This window comes from Furipterus horrens, unplaced genomic scaffold, assembly GCF_987537825.1.
Source record: "Furipterus horrens unplaced genomic scaffold, mFurHor1.1.pri manual_scaffold_8, whole genome shotgun sequence".
Taxonomy (NCBI): Eukaryota; Metazoa; Chordata; class Mammalia; order Chiroptera; family Furipteridae; genus Furipterus; species Furipterus horrens.
The window spans coordinates 19,544,920-19,565,475 of NW_028327178.1; the positions used below are offsets into that span (position 1 = coordinate 19,544,920).

Consider the following 20,556-nt stretch of genomic DNA (forward strand, 5'->3'; position numbering starts at 1 on the left):
TTCATCATTCCTGTAGGATCCAAAATCAATGTCAGGGAAAGTGTTTGGGAAATGGTGCCCGGTCATGGAGAGGTAACAGAGCAGCACAGTGTCCGGGTCTGGTGGATGCATTCACAGCTGGGCTGGCAGGTGAGGGGGCAGGGATGGCGAACCAGCCTCCCCAGGGTGGGGGATCACAGGAACGCTGTGACCTGGAAAATGCTGGAGAAGGGACTCAACAGGACAGACCCCATCCCCTAAGTAGCTGAGAAGAAAAAATTCCTCTTTCCTGGAGATTCCGGGCTCCGTTTGGTCTGATGATTTTCTCATCAAGGTGTTTTTGGCTGAATTGTGGTTCCATGAATCTGAACACCTGAGTTCTCATTTAGGTCAGGACTGCAATTTTGGGACACTGAGCTTCTCATGGGACAGCCCTGGGCCTCAGCTTCCCCAGCACATAATTGGGAGAACTGGTGAAACTGGGCTCTGAGGAGAGCCAAAACCCAGAAAAGGACCTGTCAGCATGATGTGGGCCCTAAAAGTGGCCTGACAGGCAGGGGCTCCATGCAAGCCCCCCAAGCCCACCTGAGCTCTGCAGGGGCCAGACCTCACCTCGTTGTGAGGCTTAGAACTAAATGGAAGGCCTAGAAACTGATCCCCTGAAGGAAATCTAAACTCATCCACACTTCCCTTTGAGCCAGCCTGTGCCAGGCCCAGTGGGGAAGAGAAACAAGAGCAAACAGTCCCTGCTCTTGGGAACTCCCATGCAGGGGGCAGACACCAGCTTATGTGGACAAAGAGGAAATCCAGGCCAGGACCTCAGCCAAGCTCTAGGCTCCCTCTTAGCTCTCTTGGGGCCTTTGGAAGCATGGGTGAGATTTTTGTTTTTCACAAATAACACTCCTCTTCTTCTTTATTTTTCCTTTTTTTTTTTTTTTACAAAAGTTATATGTCCTGAGACATTTTTGGAAACAGATCACAGCAACAAACAAGAAAGTAATAATGAAGCTCAAGAGTCTGAATGAACAGGTTTTAGTTAGAGGTAGAGGATAGAATCAAGGCATTCTCGGTAAGGGAACTGCATAAATAAGAATAAATGGAAATAGGAATAGTAGGAGTGAGTGTGATGTGCATGATTGGTGTGTATGTGTATCTCTGTTTGGGGGAGGGAGAGAGAAGGAAACAGAAGGGAGGAGAGGAGAACAGAAGGGCCATCTTGGTCATCTCGGGGGTTTAGAAGGAAGTAAATTTGGGTGGAAGGTGGGGCTAACAAGAGGTGCTGAGGGTGGGCCAAATACCGGGCTGGACGTGCAGGAGAGAGGGCACTGATGGGAGCTTCTAAGCTCGGAGGTCCTGAACCTCTCCATCCTGTGGCTCCACGCACACTCATGAGCCCTTGCCTGGCTCTGCAGGGGAGGTGGGGAGGACGCCGGGTGCCACCCCAGCCCTTGCTCTGCGTTTGCACAGCTGGAGGCGGTTGACGTGGGGGAGGTCTTCAAGATCCGGCTGGGGCACACAGACGAGGGTTCCTCGCCCAGCTGGTTCGTGGACATGCTGTGGCTGCGGCAATTGTTGGTGCGGGAGGTGGAGCTCACGCCCGAGGAGGAGGCCCAGAAGAAGAAGGAGAAGAACAAACTTCGGCAGCTGCTCAAGAAGGAGAGGATGAAGGCTGAGCTGCAGAAGAAGATGAAGAAGAAGAAGGGCAGTGATGAGGAGAGTGAGGAGGAAGAAGAGGAGTCCTCATCAGAGGAGTCCTCATCAGAAGAGAAGAAAGAGGAGGAGTCTGAGGAGGAGGTGGAAGAAGAGGATTTCGGGCCGGGGATGCAGGAGGTGATTGAGGAGTACAAGTTCAATGCCACGCGCTGGCTGGCCCGGAACAAGGAAGACAATGAAGTTCTTTTGGAGCTGGCGCCTGCAGGCCGGTCGGGTCCTCAGCGTAAGCCTGAGCAGGGGTCAGACAGGCTCCTGAAGGGAGTCCAGGGAGGCGGGAGGTGCCTAGCTCTCCTCTCACATAGAAGCTGTCTAGGTGGGCACCCATCCTGTTTTTCAAATAGCTCTCCGGACATCTGTTAAATGCCACCATGGGCAGTTTCCTGTCTGAGGTTAGCATGCTCTTGTCCCAAGGCTCTCAGAAGGAATGGGTGAATTAGGAGGAACTGGGATATAACTCAGTGTTGGGAACATAAGACAGGAGGGCTGCTGATGGTGAATTTTCCTAAGACCCACAAGCTCTTGGGCTTCATGGCAAAAAAGTCGGGAGGAAGGGTAGGTGCAAATTCAGATCCAGTTTAGTATAGGTGTTTAAGTATCTGCAGATACTCCTGCTTCTATCCTCTACCTGGATCCAAGAGGCTGAGCCTCAGGACCAGTCAAAGGCCTGGGTGTCATCAATGTTATGTCTTTCTCTGTCTCCAGCCATCACCTATGAGGTCAAGGTGATCACAGGGGATGTACCCAATGCTAGCACGAGTGCCAACGTCTACCTGACCATCTACGGGGAGGAGTACGGGGACACAGGCGAGCGGCCCCTGAAAACGTCAGACAACTCCAGCAAGTTTCAGCCGGGGCAGGTAGGGTAAGGGCTTTCTGGCCCTTGGGCAGGTGACTGGGACTCAGACAGAGGGAGTCCTCTGGTGATTCCCAAGGCCACTCCACCCGACTGCTGTGAGCAGTGAGCTTTGCTCAAGCCAACCAGGTGTCATGGGAGTGTTTCCTCTGTAGGAACCAATGTTTTCCGTTGGGGACATGAGAAATGCACAGGTGGGATCTAGCTCCATGACACCCACAGGAACTCACCAGAGACAGTATAGGTAGCAGATACTCAGGTGCTGAGTGGGTGGACCAGGGGTCAAGGAGGAAGCGCTGGCCCTAAGATGGCGCTCTGGGGAATACTTGGTGGGAAGGAGAGACGCAAAGGGCCTTGGTGGATGAGTATGGTGTAGGTATGTAGATACCCAAAGATGGCAGTGAGCGTGTTCTCTGAAGCCAGGACCTCATGACAAAGATGTGTGGGTAGAAATGTGGAAAGCCAGTTTGAGGACAGTGAGTCTCCCTATGGGGCTGGGGTTAATCCTGAGCCATGGTGGGTGCTGGTTCTGGGTACCTTGATGAAACCAACTGAAGGGACTGAGGAATAAGGGCCTAAAGACAGGCTGAGAAACAGGAACTGTGTCCTGAGGCAGTAAAAGCCACAAAAGCTTATGAGCATTGAAAGAAATGCACCCACCTTCCTCTTCGTAGTATAGTGGGAAAAGCATGAAAAATACAGTTGTCATCTCCATCCTTAGAAACTGCACATTATCCTCTGGGTAGCAGACTGTCCCTCCTCTCACCCTTCCCATTCCTGCCCCCATCCTAAAGCCAGGTCCCCTCCTCAACATGGAGGGAGAAAACCAAACCCATTACAATACTTCTGGCCTCATCGCGTGGTTTATTTCAGAGCTCTCTGGATCTCTTTTAACACTCCTTTCCTGTGACTTGAGGATCATGCTTTATCTCTGCTTCAGTACTTTCCTTTGAAAGTTATAACCACTATGACCTGGGACTGAAGAGTTTAAAAAGTTATCACTAAGAAGATCCCATTCACTTATTGGGTCCTGGTGTCGTCTGTCTCCTGTCTCCTCCAGTGCATATACATACACGCTCTCGTACACATTCTGTCTTCCCATCTCAATAGCAGGCAAGTCCAGTTCTTCTATTTCTGTAAATCATTTTGGATTTACATGCCGGCTCACAGCAGGCACTAATTAAAATTTGTGGTTGAAGAAGTTTATGCACACATGGGCACACACAGCATACACCCAAGCAATAGTCCCCCCCCAAAACACACACATTTCACAATACAAATCTGGGTGCCCCTTGCTGGTTTGGCTCTTAAAGCAGCCTCAAGTCCTGGGAGGGAGAAGCTGATGGCGAGGTGGGGAAGGTGCCGCCCCCTGAGTGCCACCTTGGTCCTTCCCAGACAGACACCTTCATCCTCAATGCCGTTAACCTGGGGAACCTGATCAAGATTCGAATTCGCCATGACAACTCAGTCAAAAATGCAGGCTGGTTCCTGGACAGAGTAGACATCATCGATACGAACGACGAGGTCACGTGAGTGGGGCTGGAGGAGAAGAAAGGGAGGCCGTGACTGCCATTGAGATAGTCCTAGAATGAGGGCTGAGGGTGGGGGTGGGGAGGGCTGTGATATCTGAGGGTGGATGCGGTGGGGGAAGATGAAGTGTAGGTTTGGCCCATTAGCTGGCTAGGTGGGCATGTCTCCCTCCCTCCCCTCTCATTGGGTGGTCCTATCAAGGAACAGTCTGGTAGAAGATCGGGTTCTTGACATCCACCAACTCAGAAGGTTGGGTTTTCTATCCCTGCCAGACCTTCACTGGCCCACTCTCAATGCCTAGACACAATGACCATAGAGTCCTTCCATGTATAGAGCAGCTGCCAGCACATTGTTCTACTGTTTTAGACCAGGGATAAGCAAACTCTTCCTGTACAGGCCAGATAGTAAATATTTTAGGCTTGGTGGCCATTCGGTCTCTGTCACAACTACTCTACTCGACATTTGCAGAAGGAAAGCAGCTATAGATGATATCTGAATGAATGGATGCGGCTGTATTCCAGTAAAACTTAATGGACATCAAAACTTGAGTTTCATGAAATTTTTACACATCACAAAATATTATTGTTTTTAAGATTGTTTTGAACCGCTTAAAAATGTAAAATCCATGCTTAGCTTGTGGGATCTACTTAAGCAGGTGGTGGGAAGATTGGCCTGCAGACCTCAGTTGGCTACGCCTGCTCAGGAGTTATAGCTCCCTCCATAAGCTGGGTTGGGAAAGGGGCACTGTCCTCCTGACAGGTGAAGGAATCACCCCCCAGGTCAAGTGGAACTGCAGCCCCCAAACCAAATCGTGCCAGAACCAGGACCAGAGCTCCAGATCTTCAATGATGACTCCGCTATATTTCTACCATTAGGGCCACATTACCTTTTGGGCAAAAGGAACCAAGGAGCAATAGACATGAAAGAAGGCCCTGAGATGGGGTAGGGAGTAGGGGGGAGGCAGAGGGGAAAGCAAGAAAGATCCTAAATTGGTTGTAGAGCTGCCCAGGACATGCCAGTGCCTGGAATGCAGTGGGCACCCAATAAATACATATTTGTTGAATTGAACAATTTCTTGGCCTGTAGGCTGGTGTCTCTTGGAGCATGCCCTCTTCTTGGGTGCCCATCTTTGCAGGGCAGGGGGAGACGAGGCTGACCCCATCTCCCACCTTCATCCTGACCCACCAGCCCAAGAGATTGCTCCAGATGGGGACACTGAGGCACAGCTCACACATGGCCTGATGTCATGGATTCCCATGAGGTCATCATGATGCTGCCAAAGAGCCATAAGACAATCCTATGGCCAGACCCAGTGTCCTGACCTGGGGCAGGTCCTCTTCCAGGAACTCTCGAGGTTGCCCTCAACAAGTTGCTCCATCCTCATGGGCTTTCATTTGCTCTTCTGATAAATGGGCTTAATGATGGCAGCCCAGCTTTCTTCTGAAAATATTCTCAAAACCTAAGGCATTTAAGCTGTAAAGGATAAACTGTTCCCAAAAAACTTAAGGACAGAGACAAAGTGTAAACATTGCTCCTTCCTCTTGCAGCTTTGTGGGGGTCAGTTTAGACTATTCCACTGATTTAGCATTTCTGGGCCAGCCCAACAATTTTTAAATTGTTGTAGCTTTATAATCTATTTTAATTTTTTAAAAATATTTACCCCCGAGGACATTTTTTTATTGCTTTCAGAAAGAGAGGAGAGGGAATGGGAGGGATGAAAGAGAGAGAGACAGAGAGAGAGAAACATTGATGTGAGAGAGAAACATTGATATGTTGCCTTTTCATATATGCACTCCAACCAAGGATTGAACCCGATACCTGGGTATGTGCTCTTACCAGGAATTGAACCCTAGATCCTTCGGTCTATGCACTGACTCTCCAACCAACTGAACCACACCAGCCAGGGTATAACCAATTTTAATATCTGTCACTACTTGGTCTTTTGCATTATTCTTTTAAAATGTTAGCTATTCTTACCTTTTCAAATCAAGACATTAAGTGATTTGAAAGAAAAACTCCTATTGGAATTTTGATTGTTATGCCATGAAAGGTATGTGTGGAGAACTGACTATTTAGAATATTAAATGCTACCTCGAGGTACACATCTCCTATTACCGAAGAATTCCTTTAGGTATTTCACTAACACTTTACAATTTACTGCATATAGCAGCTACACGTTCCTGTTAAGTTCACCACCCAGTATTTTATATTTTTATCACTCTTGTGAATGGAACCTCCTCATTACTCACCTCTCTTCCTCCCCTCCCTTTCTCTTTTTCCTTCCTTCCTCCACTCTTTGCTCCCTTCATCTCCTCCTCTTCCTTGCCATCCCTTCTTGTTGGTGTTGTGTGTTTACATGTCTCCATTTCCGTGGTTTCAAAGCAACAGTAAATGCTCTGTGTTGAGCCGGCTCCAACCATTTGCAAGCTGAGAGGGACGCTGAGCAAAGCCCACTCAAGGAAACAGACAAAATTATGGAAGTTCAAGGCAACAAAACCAGAGTAGCCAATCTCCTTTATGATGGAGAGGCACCATCTTCCTTGACAGTGCCTTGGGCCTCCCATGGCCTTGGTTAGCCCAGGATAAGGATAAGTAAACACCCACTGCCCTGGACCCTGTCACCTCGCTTCATGCAAATTGGATGGCCTAGGTGCTCTCTGTCCCTCACACCTCACCCCCAATCTGTCACCCACTTCTTCCTTCAGAAGAGTGCGGGTCAAACCCCTATCTCCCATCAAAGCCTCCTGACTGTTCCCTCTGCTTCACCCAGGACCTCCTATTATCTACAGCAGTTCAGCTCTCAGGGTCATGTCCCTTCTCCACTCAACTGCCTGCTGAGGCTCCCATTTCACTCAGTATAAGAACCAGAGCACTTCCGGTGGCTGCCCCATGTCCCCTTCTTATCTCTCGGTCCTGATCCCTCTCTTGCTCACTCCTTGCTGTGCCTTGAACACAACAGGCATGGTCCCACCTCAGTGCCTTTGCATGTGCTGCCCCCTCTGCCCCACACTGCTTCCCCCAGCAGCTACTCTCGTGCTTTCTCTAGGTAGGTCTCTGCTCAGGTGTCACCTGTGCAGTGAAGCCCAGCAGCACCTGGGCCTTTTGTTCTTCTTCCTCTGTTTCTTGTTCTCCATATCACTATCATCTGACCTACAATAAACTGCTATATTTGGTCATTGTTTCTCTCTCCACAATAGAAAAGAAGGGCTGTGCGTTAGGTAATGACTTCATCCATTTTAGTGCTATGTACTCCCCAGAACTCAGAAGAGTGCCTGGTGCACAACAGACATGCCATAAATACTTATTCCACCACCTAATGAATAAAAGTTATGCTTGGTGTGCTGAGTCATTCATTAATTCAATAAACACATGCCGTGCTAAGGGCCAGGAGTGAAACAGCTGCCTCCAACTCCACTATGTCGAAAGCCATGAGGATCTAGGAGGCAGAAGTGTTAGCTTTACCTCCTTTCTCTCCTACTCTTGATATGTGGGTCACTCTGAACCTCAGTTTTTCAGATTAGCAATGATTAATATTTTACTGTATGTATGTCCCAATACTGAAAAAGATGTACTTGCAATACTAAAACATTATTCATTGCTTACCTAAAATTCAAATTTAATTTGGAGTTCTGTGATTTTATTAGTTAAATCTAGAAACTCTAACAGAGAGGTCGAGAAACTTGTTCAGGGTCCCATGACTACAGTCTGGCTCCAGAGGCGAGTCCTTAATTACCCCACTCTGCAGCCCCTCCCAGGCCTGCTTTGCCTTCCTTCCACCCAAGCTCCTCCATTGGCCTCTACACTATGGAGTCTAACTCGGACCTCCCTTCCTCAGACTCACCAGCTCCCCGCTGTGCCAGTTTTCAGCCATATACTTTGTACCTTCCAAAAGCAAAATGGGGTAATTTCATTAAAATTCCACACTTAGGTGTTGAGCACCTTCTCTATGTGCAACCCTCTCTGCCAAAGTTCTTCTGGCTAATAGATTAGCTCCAAAAAGGGTGGAACAGTCCCCATAAATCCCTCTTGATCTAGATACCTCCAACATGACCCTGGCTGAGGGTCTGCTACGCTTGCTTCAGGCACCTTTCACTGGGTTGTCTGGAGCCTCATCTCCATGTCTGTCCTCTACTCAAGGCAAGTGACACTATCGGGGTGATTACCAGGCCAGCTAAGATAGGAGGCAGTGCTGTGGGGGACAGGCTGGAGAGCACCTGGGCCCCTTGAGGGCCCCTCACTTCTCAGCCTGTGACTACTCCTTCATGAGACCTTTCCAAGGAGACATTGCCAACCTGTCCTCATTCCCCACCACCACAGGTACTACTTTCCATGCCAACGCTGGCTGTCAGTGGACGAGGATGATGGCCAGCTGTTCAGGGAGCTGTTGCCAGTGGATGAGTCCATTGTGCTGCCGCCGGAGGAGGACGACGAAGAGGGTGGGGGTGGGGGTGACGACACCCCCGAGGACACGGGCCTGGAGCAGAAAGGTTTCCTCAACTAGGGCTAATTTCTTCCCTCCAGTCACCCTGCCCTCTACCTTGCCCCATTCTAGGTCTCCTTCTTCCCTCTCTCCTCTGTGAGCTCTGGCTACGTCTTCCTCTGGCTTTCTATCTATACGCCCCCCTCATTCCTCTGTGACAAGAATGGGGAGGTGGGTGAACATATTCCCACATGTCTAACAGAAGGCTGGGTATATACAGTCCAAAGTATGGGATGGGATGGGGTGGAATGGAATAGAATGGGATAGGATAGAATAGAGTAGAATAGAATAGAATAGAATAGAATAGAATAGAATAGAATAGAATAGAATAAAATAGAATAGGTGGTAGCTAGTTCTGATTTAGCCTTGTATTCTCCCTTCCAGGCTCAGCACATTTTTGTTAAAAGAAAGAGTGAACTCTCAAGAGTTCTATGATACTTGTGCTCCCTTCCTTGTAACTCAAATCCCTAAAAGTCTTCCAAACCTGGAGGAGTCAGACTAGGGGTCCTGGATGGTGAGCTTATGATCCTCACAGTCCCCCCAAATCTCCCCTAAGCATCTATTGGTTGAGAGCTTCCTGTCTGAGTTGGAGGTGGGGGAGACCTCATCTCTGTCTTTAGGAAGTTTCCAGGCTAAAGGCAACTGCAGAGAAACACGTCCTACAAATAAAGCGATTCATAGAAGTAGTCAACACGGGCATAGAAATATACTCAGTACATTTTCTCTCTCCTTCTTTCATGGGAGGAGCAGTCTACCACTCCCTTCTCCACACTCCTCTCCTGCAGATAAAGCTACCACATTCTCAGTGACCGTAAAGACTGGAGACAGGAAGAATGCAGGCACAGACGCCAATGTCTTCCTCACTCTCTTTGGCACGCAAGACAACACTGGTAAGAAACCAAAACAGGTCTGAGGTTCACCCACATTGTTCCAATGGGACTGCAAGACTCAGCAGAACATTCCAGTAAAATCCTGGTTGTGCCCCTCTGTGTGTGTGTGTGTGTTTTTAAAAAGTCACTTCAAGAATTCGCCTTTATTGTTTTATTTTATTTTATCATGGGACAAACACTTAATGTAATATCTATCCTCTTAAAGTTTGTATGTACAATAACACAGTATTGTTGGCTACAGGTATATGTTATAAGGCAGATCTCTAGAGCTTATAAAGCTCACTGAACTGAAACTTTATGCCTGTTGATTAATAATTCTGCACCACCACCCCACTCCCCAGCTCCTGGTAGACACCATTCCAGTTCTTGATCTTATGAATTTGACTATTTGGGATAGATCATAGAAGTGGAATTATGCTGTATTTATTTTCTATATTTTACTGACTTCACTTAATTCAATGTCCTTAAAGACCATCTGTGTTGTTGCATAACTGCAGACTGTCCTTTTAAAAAGCTGAATAGTATTCCGTTGTATATATACACCACATTTTCTTTATCCATTCATCCGTCAATGGACATTTAGGTTTTTCCCCCACATCTTAGCTATTGTGAACAGTGCTGCAATAAACATGGAAGTGCCAATATCTTTTTAAGATCCTGGTTTCAATTCTTTTGGATCTATACCCAGAAGCAGGATTGCTGGATCACATGGTAGTTCTACTTTTAATCCTTTGAGGAACTTCCATAGTATTTTCCATAGCAACTGTACCATTTTGCATTCCACCAGCTGTGCACAAAGGTTCCGATTTCTCCGCATCCTCACCAACATTAGTTGTCTTTTTCTTTTATAGCAACTATTGTGACAAGCGTGAGGTGATATCTCATTGTGATTTTGATTTGCATTTCTATAACAATTAATGACAAAGAGCACTTTCCATGTACTCTTGACCATTTGTATGTCTTCTTTGGAGAAATATCTTTTTAAGTCCTTAGCCCACTTTTTAAAATTACGTTATTAATTTTTTGCTATTGAATTGTAGGGGTTTCTTATATATTTTGGAGATTAATTTTAACTCCTTATCTGATATATGTTTGGCAAATATGTACTCCCATTCTGTAGGTTGCTTTTTCACTCTGTTAATGATTTTTTTTCCTGTGGAGAAGCTTTTCAGTTTGATGTTGTTCCACTAGTTTACTTTAGTTTTTGTTGTCTGGGCTTCTGGTGTCATATCTATGAAATCATCGCCAAGGCTAATGTCCTGAAGCTTTTGCCCTGTTTCCTTGTTAGAGTGTTACAGTTAGTTTCAGGTCTTACGTTAACGTCTTTAATCCATTTTGAATCGAATTTTGTGTATGGTGTAAAATAAGGATCCAGATTAATTCTTTTACATGTGACTACTCAGTGTTCCCAGCACCATTTATTGAAGAGCCTATCCATTTCTCATTGTATATTCTTGCATGACTCTGACTCGTGACAGGTTGCACACAACTAGCCTCATCAGAAGAAGGCAGTTCTGTTTTATTATAAATCTCTGTGTTAGGTGACTTGGCTACCTGGCCTGGGAGTGTTGTTTTCTTTGGAAATTCTTCCTCACCCTTCTTAGGCAGCCCTGTTGCCCTCTCTCCTCTCCTCATTGCTGCCTCTAGAACCTGAGATGTATGTAGGAGCCATGTAAGTCACTTCCTTTCAGTATCCTCATTCCAGGCAATGGTGACTGATCCTATGATCAGTCGATTTCCAGGCCTTTCTTAAAGTGTTTACCATTTCCCATGCCCTTCCTACAGGACATCACTCTATTTGCTTTTAAAAGCACAGCGAAGGGCCTCCAAAGTCCAAACAGTGAATGGACTCTTCTCTGTGTCTTCTGCAAGCTTTCTCCTTCTGCTCCAATGGTAGAGGTCACCCTAACTCTAACCCCACCCCAGCAAGGAAAGTGGTGGCTCTTCCCAACCTCGCAGATGATGTGGTCCAGGCTACTCTCAATACGAGATGCTCAGGGAATTTGGAGTCATTTAGGAGCCTCTGCCAAGGTACTCAGAGAAGGTGACACTTAGTGCCATCATCAGCCATCCACTTGGGCTACCTGTCAAGCCATTCTGTGTGAGTTCAGAGACAGTCAGTCCCTCAGGTAATCATCAAGTATTTGCTCAAAACCTTGTGAGTCCAGAGTCTTGTGCCAGGCACCACTAAATAATGAAGGGACCTGTGCATGCTCTTGGGATGCTCATATTCTAATACAGTGGTGTGATGGTAGAGCATGAACTGAAGCTTGACTGATTGGTTTCAATTTCTGCTATAACCACTTACTATCTGTGTGACCTTGGGAAAGTTGCTGAACCTCTTCTTGCCTTAGTTTTCCCCATTTGTAAAATAGAGATTAAACTATGACGTGTCTCATAGAGTCATGGATTTAATGAAATTGAACATGTAAGATATTTGAGGCAAAATGACACTCAAAAACATTCATTTTGATTATTTAATAGTTCAGATAGTGGATAATGAATGAAGTCATAACTTAGAAATGTATATCATTGTGACAGATCCAGAACCATGAGCCCTGAAAATAAGGATCTCTGACAACTGCTTTTATTTGTGAAGGGGTTTCTATGTGCTGGACCATTCTTAAGCACCCAGTAGTCATCATCTTATTACGTCCTCACAACCATGCAATGAGAACGCATGAAGAGCACCACTTTTGACATTTGAGGAGACCAAATATCAGAGAATTAAGTAATTTGCTCAAGGCCACCCACATATCCATTGGCAAAGCCAGGCATTGAACCTAGATCTATCTGATTTTTGTACATTGTCATGAGTCTGTATCAGAAGACTTTCTATTTGGGGTGGGCTCAGAGCTAGGACTTACAGGGTAAGGAAACTTGAAGACAGTGTTGTACATACTGACACAGGAGGGGTTGGCAATGGCATTGAGACCACCTCAGATTTCAGAGTGAAGCCACAGCCAAGGTCCCAGGACAGACTGCATATGTGAGATGGCTGGTGAGGTGCATTGGAAGTCATCCATCCTCTGATAGCCAGGGAAGAGTCTCCAGACAATTCCCACATATCCCATCCTTCAGGGGAGCCCCTGTTTCCCCAGGGAACATGGGGAGGGTGGCTTTGTCATGTCTCCCTTCCCACATGCAGAAACGTGAGGGGTATGAAAGGGGAGCAGACATTGACTTAGGGCCCTACCACCTTCTCCTGGATGGTCTTGTGTAAGGCCCTTAGCCTTGTAGTATGTCTTCTTCTCTTTAAATACAAATCAGAAGTAAAAATACATATCTCTGATGGTTATGGCAATGCTCAATAAAAAGACACACATCATAATATAACATGCCAAATGTGTCCAGTGGATGGTAATTGCACTGACTAAAATTGATGAAAATTCAAAATTTGGTCATTATGAGGAAAGGCTAAAAGGGGCAGGCAGACCATACTTGAAAGGTCTCAGTGCCAGCCAGTCATGTTGAGGTTGTTTGGTTCGCAGGAATGACCGCCCTGGAAGCCTCCAAGGTCAATGCTGACAAGTTTAAGATGGGCAGCATTGAAATCTTCACAGTGGAGACGCTGGACCTGGGAGATCTATGGAAAATCAGAATCGGCCATGACAACACAGGTCTGACTTCCCTCCCCTCTGTTCCCTGATAAGAACCTAAGAACCACAAACAGGTCCCATGGGGTGTCTGGGAAGGAATCTGGGGAAAACTTGGATGTCATCTGCCTTCCATAATGACATAACTTCCTAGCTCCCTTCAGCCCAGAGGAGCCCTAGCTTCCCTTGGAGATTCAGATCTAATTGGTCTGGGGTGGGCCTGGACACTGGTGGTTCTAAAAGCTTTCCTTAGTCCTGACTGGTGTGGCTCAGTTGGCTGGGCATCATCCCACAAAACAAAACGTCACCAGTTCAATTCCTGTCAGGCCATATGCCTGGGTTGTGGGCCGGGTCCCCGGATGGGGGCATGCAAGACGCAACTGATTGATGTTTCTCTTGCACATTGATGTTTCTCTCCTTCCCTTTTCCCTCCCTTTCCCTCTCTCAAAAATAAATAAGTTAAATCTTTTAAATAAAAAGCTTTCCTTAACCCCCAACCCCTGCTAATATTAATGTGTAGTCAGATTTGAGAATCCCTGATCTAGCTCAGTGGTTCTGAAATTTGAGTGTGTATCAGAACCACCTGGGAGACTTATTAAACTGGTCCCATCCCCAGTCTTTGCATGGTCTGGGTACCTAAGAGTTTATATTTCTTACAAGTGATGCTGACCCCATTTTGAGGACCCCCTGATCTAAGCAATCCTTTCTAGAATCCACTGACACTACTCCCAAAGGGTGTGCCCAAGTTTGTTCTTTCTCAGTAAAATTGGACTCATTGGCTTGGCATTCAAACCTTGTCTTCTGAGCCTGCAGAAGAAGCCCTCCTCTTAGCACCTAGGACTGAGAGACCTGGTTCTCTTCCTGGCTTCCAGTACCTTTTTAAGCTTGAACACTCCCTTTCCCAAGAAGAAACATCAATTCTTCACTGATTTCCCTTCCATTCATGAATCACAAACTGAGACCAGGGAGCTGGGAGTGCCATCCCTGTGGGTGAAATTATGAAGTCCTTGTAAGACAGTCTCTCTTTGGCATCTCTGGGCTTTCTGTTTGGAATGCCTTCCACCCTGGACAGTGTCCTTGCTTCCCTCCCCTCAGACTCTGCCCTCCTGTTGTCTCCTCCAATGCTCCTTTGCTCTTGCCAATGTCACTGACAGTATCCTGAAGTGTGATCCAGTGTCAGTGAGGTGCTTGTCTTTGCAGGAATCATTTTAGCATTGCTGGAGGCACAAGGGAAGACATGGTCATTGTGGGGTTGAAGACATCAGCTGTTGCATAGGGGAGGATGTTTGGAGTCCCTGATGCTACCCATAGAAAGCCACCCTGTAGAAGTCCTTGATGGGTTCTGTGTCTCCTCTCCCTCCAGGCAAGTCTCCAAGCTGGTTTCTAGACTGGGTAGAAGTGGATGCCCCATCTCTTGGGAAGTGCATGACGTTCCCCTGCGGCCGCTGGCTAGCCGAGGAAGAAGACGACGGGGCCATCGTCAGGGACCTCTTCCACGCAGAGCTGCAGACGAGGCTGTACACGCCATGTAGGAACCATACACTATGAGGCTGGCTCTGTTTCCACATTCCATTACCTGCTATTGCACCTGAGTTCCAATCCCTCCTCCACTGTGTCCACTCTGGGCCAGGTCCACCTTGGAGACTTGGGTCTCTAGCTCCTTTTCCAAATTCCCTGCACTCTGTGCAGGCCATGGGCTGAGTCCTATGCCCAGGAAAGAAAAGATGGAACTAATTGCAAACTCCACCCAAATTAGCTGGTGACAATAGGCAGAGAGCCTGACCTCTCTGGGTCTCGGTTTCTCTACCGATAAGACAAAGATATTAAAGCAGAGTGGTTGTAAGATCCAAAAAAAAAAAAAAAGAAAGATAAAGGTCTCACTGTGAGGTACCATTACCAGTGCCATCAACTGTCCCCATTCCAGTCATTAACATGCCAGAGAAATCACTACCATAAGATTTATCCTGATTGGGGGATAAATTGAAAAGAAGATAAATTTAATTCCTTTAACCAGCTAAAGAAAAAGAGGAAGAGGAATAATTGGGTGAAATTTTGACACTTTCCTTCCACTATCGTCATCAGAAAGTATGTACTAAGTGTCTCTATACATACAGGTAAACACTAGCTATTGGGACTCAAACTGAGGTCAACCTAACTATAAAGATCTGTCTGAATAGGCTAAAATCTGAGCAGTTTCCTTCTAATTAAATAATTGGATATATCAAACACCTCACACTTAGTAAAAATCAGTGATGAACAAGATCTTTATTTTTATTTTTATTTTTGGCCTATAGCAATTAAACTGGCCAGGAGCAGATCATCCAAATACTTTCCAGTTCAAAGACTAAAATAAAGTGACATTTTCTTCTAGTAAGGTCCCTGCATATACAAAGCAAATTCTAGTTCCAGCCTCTGCCCCCAGGATTTGCCTGCAGTCAGGGACAGACACACTGACCTGACAGACCACACAGAGCTGGTGGCAGTATTGGGTGGAACCTTCAGGCCAGAACTACTCATTTCTCCCTTCATGCCCTAGGTCAGGCCTTGTTCTTTACATAAAAATAAAAATAAAAAAGAATTTGTGTGACCTGACCTTGAATATATTCAGCAGTTCCAGCCTAATATTAAAACTAACCCATCTGCCCTCTGTCTTACATTCACATTTGTCAAAAAGGATAAAAGCAACAGGGCAGGAAAGACTTGACTTTCTGACTGATGGGCTATGGAGGCACCTTCAAAGTTTAGCTCTCCCAAGAGAGGAGCACAGAAACAAGGAATCTGCTGCCTAGAACCTACTTCCCTATTAGCAGACTGTGCTAGGGTCTCAAAGCCAAGGAGCTCCAGGGGCTAAGAGCTGCGATCCAGGAGTGGTGGGGCACAGGGGCCTAGAAGGACTCAAAGCAGTTCATCAAGGCTGCCCAGTGCATGAGAAACCACACAGAAGAGGCATATAAATTAGGAAGGGGGCTGTTGTAAGGTCTGAACTTATAGGGTTCATGGGGGAGGCAGGACACAGCATGAATCCCTGAATGTCAGCATCATGTTATTCCAGGGCTGGGAGAAACCTTAGTCTTCCACCTATGTTCTGAGGCTCCCAGGCAGTTGAAATGGGTATCTGAGGCAGCTGGTGGGCAGAGGAGAAGGGCTGAGAAGGAACGGCCCCCAGCTCCCAGTCCATGCCATCCGGAGTAGTACCTCAGCTGTGAAAAGTCAAGATTTTTTTCTGAACACTCTTGACACATGTACTTATAAGAATTCTGCAGTTAAAGGAACTGAAAACCACAGATCTAGTTAAACCCCTTCATTTTATAAGCAAGGAAACAAAGGCTCGGAGAAGTATAGCCACTTGCCTAAGGACACAGAGCAACTCAATGGCAGAGACAGAACTAGAAACCAGGAAACAAATCAGAGCCCAGGTCTAAGATGTTGAGGGTGAAAGGTGTGATTTTCCTGCTCAGACATTTCCAGGGCTTCTCTCACTGCCAACTAGTCTCAGGAAAGCTCAAATCCATTGCCAGAATCTCTGCTCAAGGCCTCATGAGCAGCAGGTCATGGACAAACTAAAGAAGACTTAGAAGAAGGGACTTTGTGCTGCAGAGAAGGCACCTCTGGTATTGCCCGAGGGCCTGGAAGAGTCAGACTGTGTTTCCTCTTAACCACGGGTGAGGGGTCTGTTAAGGCCCTTCTGGGACTGGCAGTCATCTGCATAGGCCGCCCCTCCCTGTGGCTTGTGGGTACGTAGCTGTACTCACTTTCAGTTCATGACAACAGCACACATAAAGGTTGGCCACACAGGATTTGGGGTCAGGCCTGCTTGGGTTCAAGTTCAAGTTCCACCAGTGACCAGACATATGATGACTGGGGATAGTTACTTCACCTCTTTGAGACTTGGTTTTCTCATTTGTAAAACTGAGTACATCAATATCAACTCCATGGGGTCTGTGAAGGTTAGATGGGATAAGGAATGCAGAATGCTTAGTATGGAGCCTGGCATATAGCAAGTACAATGAATGATAACGACTACTATTACAAGTATTATTGCTACAGTTCTACAGCAAGGTAACTATGACAATAAGTGAAAAGCAAATCCCTCCTCCGGAGAAGGTTGTGGCCACCTGTGAGAAGGTGACTTCTAAAGTGACTCCTTTCAGGGGTCAGAATCACAGGATAGGGAAAACTTCCTCTTAAACTGTTCTCTAGGTTTTCTATTTTTTTTTTTCTTTTTTTTTTAATGTGACCCAAGTAAGTATACACATTTATATACAAATGCAACAAATTGAAATGCCACCAAACAATTCTACCTCATTATGTGAGATAACCATGTGAAATTCCAGGTCCCTGGGCAGCTGTATCTCCCAGGGATGGGGTCTGGGGCTGTGGTGCTGGTAAAGAACTTGACCTTGCTCATGTTTGTTTTCTATTCTCACACCCTCTCTGATTTACCCTCTGCCACCACCCCCACCCTCCACCCCAGTTATCCCTTATGAGATCACCTTCTACACCAGTGATGTCTTTGCTGCTGGGACAAATGCTGATGTCTTCATCATCATCTATGGCTGTGATGGCCTGTGCACCAAGCAGATATCCCTGTGCACAAACGACAGGGAGCGGAAGATGTTCTTTGAGAGGAAGTCTGTCTCCCGCTTCATTATGGAGGTACGTGGGCTCAGCAGGCTCCCAGGGAGCCAGGACAGGGAGGGGGCGGTAGGCCCAGATGGCCAGTGAGGAGACAGAGCCCTGTGCCCAGAGGCAGACGCTCTTCCACCCTGATGGGCTGCAGTTAGTGAGGAAGAGGGACAGTTCATCAACCTCTCTGGGCCTCACTGCATCTGAGAAACCAGGATGGTGAGCCTTGCTCTCACCTGCAGAACTAGTGTCAAGATCAGAGGCCATAAGGAGTTGGTGGGGCTTAGGGAAACTTGAGGCGCAATTCCAAATCCCCTTGGGCCATCTCCAGTGCTACCAACAACAACAGACAGGTATCCATGGGGAGAGCCTGGCTTCCAGACTCGTGTATCACGTACCTGTGTCCCCCCTCATCTGCCAAGCTATGACTGACAACCTGATACAGAACATTCCACATGCTTTTTGGGGCTCTTTTTGGTTGATGTTTAATATGGACATAGGTCAAAGCAACTGGTGTCCTGGACACTTCAGTTCAGTGCCTCCCCTGTGGACCCACTGTGTGGTAGATTGGATGGGAAACACAAGAGAATGGGAGGACACAGACTCTGCCTGGGAGGGCTCGGGGAACCCCTGACCTCCACACAGGTCTAATGACAGAGTCAGGTGATCATCATCCTAACTGTTCCTATGGGTAAGAAGGCACTGTCATAGGGCTGTGCCTATATTGGCTCACCGGGGCACAGAGATTTAGTAGCTTACATAAAATCACACAGCTAGGGCACAGAGGAAGCAGTATTCCAACCCAGGGAGACTGGCTCAGGATGTGTGCTCTTAGCCCCTGCAGGAGACTCACCCATGGGGATGAGGGCACATGGTGGGGCTGACTGAGCTTGCTGTGGGTATGCAGAGAAGGGAGAGGCTCCCTAGACATGGTGGCTTTGAGCTGGACATGAAATGGGGACAAGGAAGGAGATATCCCAAGCCAGGGGAACATGGTAGCCAAAGAGCAGAGGTAAAAGTAAACACAGCATGTGCTTTGAGGTTTGGCCAGAGGGGACAGGAAGAGAGTGACATGACTAGGACAGAGGAGCAGATGCAGCAGGACTTAAAGGAATGACTCTGAGGGAGAAGAGCTGGGAGTCTCAGATGGACTCTCTAGGGGGTGGGGGCCTTTGGAGAGGTGGCCCTTATTTCCTGATGGGAAAAAAAGTCCAGAGCCCCTTCTTTCTTCCCTGGCCAGTGTCCATCCCTGGGAATCCCTGCCCCCTCCCCACCCTCTCTAGGAGCAAACAGTAGTTGTGAGAAGGTGGCCGCCTTGGTGGAATCTCTTAACCAGGGAAATTCAAGGATGATTCATCTGGTCCCATAAAACCACATCTCACCCGCCCAAGATGTCACGGTGCCTGAGTCATCCAAGCCTGCTGCCGTCAGCGGCTGGGCTGAGATTATACCTCAGCGTGACTTGCGGGGAGTTCTGTCAATGAAGTCTTCACAAACAAACAGCTACAATTTGCCAGTCACTGGTTGCTTTTTTTTTTTTTTTCTTGTTTCTTTCAAACCTATCTGGGTGTTGGGGGTGTATGAGAGCTTGGAAACACACGAACAAGCTTTGGGTCCCTTTCTCTCCATTTTTCTTTTCTGACTGACCTTCGGGGAAGAGGATGAGCACTGGATTGCGAGCCTATAGCCCCAGGTCTGGGTCTGGCTTCAGATCAGCTGCTAGCTCGTGAGCTAGCCTTCCCCCCTCTCTTGGGGACTCGTCCTGATGAACAGAAATTGGGTAGGAAAATAGCAATTATAAGTCACATTTATTGAGCACTTCCCATGTGCCAGCCCTGTTCTAACCACTCGGTGTATATCAACTTGATCAATCCTCATCACCTTTCCAAGCTTTAGGTAGTATGATCACCCATCTTACAGCTGAAATGGCACAGGAAGGTTACGTAACTCGCTCAGGGTACATAATTACAGTAAATCAGAGCCGAAGTTTAGACTCAAGCAGTTCAGTTCCAGAGCCTTCTCTGCTTAATCGCTTCATCTCCTGAGAGAATGGCAGGGTTCCTTCTGATTCTGATGTTTTCTTAGTCATACCTGAGGCCACCATCCATGGCCTGTGGTCCTCTAAGGCCTCCTTGCTCTCTGAGGGGTCGTGGTTGAGATGGCGTCCCTGGCATGATATATGTGACTGAATGGCTGGATGAGTAAAGCTATAAGAGTCCCATCAAAGTCAAGGTCCACATCTCTCGCACCTCAGAGATGGGACAGGGGAGGAGGAAAAGAGGCTCTTGGACAGAGGGAGAGGCAGCCAAGTCCTCTCTCCCTAATTCTGCCAGGCAGCTCAGTGTCCTCACATGGAGATTCTGTGAGCCAAGGATCCTACCCATAGCCTCTGCTTCTCTCACTATGAAAGACTAGGTCCTCCTTACAAATGACCATGGCATTAACATCAGCCTGAAATCATCAATCTTTGTTAATGATGATTCAGGGTGCCCCTCGGGGGCTCACAGGGCACTCCACTTCCCTGATGGAGGACTGAGGAGCGGGGGGTGGGGGGGGCCATGATGCAGGGTAGCAGAGGCAGCAGCAGCTGGGGAGCCCTTGTTAATTCATGGTCTCTGGCAGTGTGGTGCCATGATGGTCACCTAGGATAACATAGTTGACAAAAAGAGCCATGTCTGTGATCTTAGACCTAGAAGTGACCTCAAAGGGTTACCCTGCCCATGTCCCTTCCTTCAGCTGACACTAGTCTCCCCCATTTTATAGATGAGGAAGTTGAGGCCTGGAAGGCCAAGTAGCTTGTCTCAGGTCACAGAGCTCATGGGTGGCAGAGTCAGTGTTAAAATTGGGAAGGATGAGGGCAAGGGTGGGGGTAGAAGAAGGTTCCTCAAG

The 20,556-nt window shown here is 47.3% G+C and overlaps 1 protein-coding gene across 2 annotated transcripts in view; it reads left to right on the forward strand.

The window, feature by feature from the left end:
- LOC150002598 (lipoxygenase homology domain-containing protein 1-like) overlaps positions 1-20,556 on the forward strand; it is a 154,555-nt gene that overhangs the window by 91,236 nt on the left and 42,763 nt on the right. For both annotated transcript variants that reach the window (XM_090285099.1, XM_090285100.1), the window contains exons 19-26: positions 1,447-1,915; positions 2,395-2,549; positions 3,941-4,074; positions 8,393-8,562; positions 9,341-9,445; positions 12,937-13,065; positions 14,405-14,569; positions 17,516-17,697. In XM_090285099.1, coding sequence (XP_090141225.1) covers positions 1,447-1,915; positions 2,395-2,549; positions 3,941-4,074; positions 8,393-8,562; positions 9,341-9,445; positions 12,937-13,065; positions 14,405-14,569; positions 17,516-17,697 — 1,509 coding nt within the window. The remainder of the gene's footprint in view (positions 1-1,446; positions 1,916-2,394; positions 2,550-3,940; positions 4,075-8,392; positions 8,563-9,340; positions 9,446-12,936; positions 13,066-14,404; positions 14,570-17,515; positions 17,698-20,556) is intronic.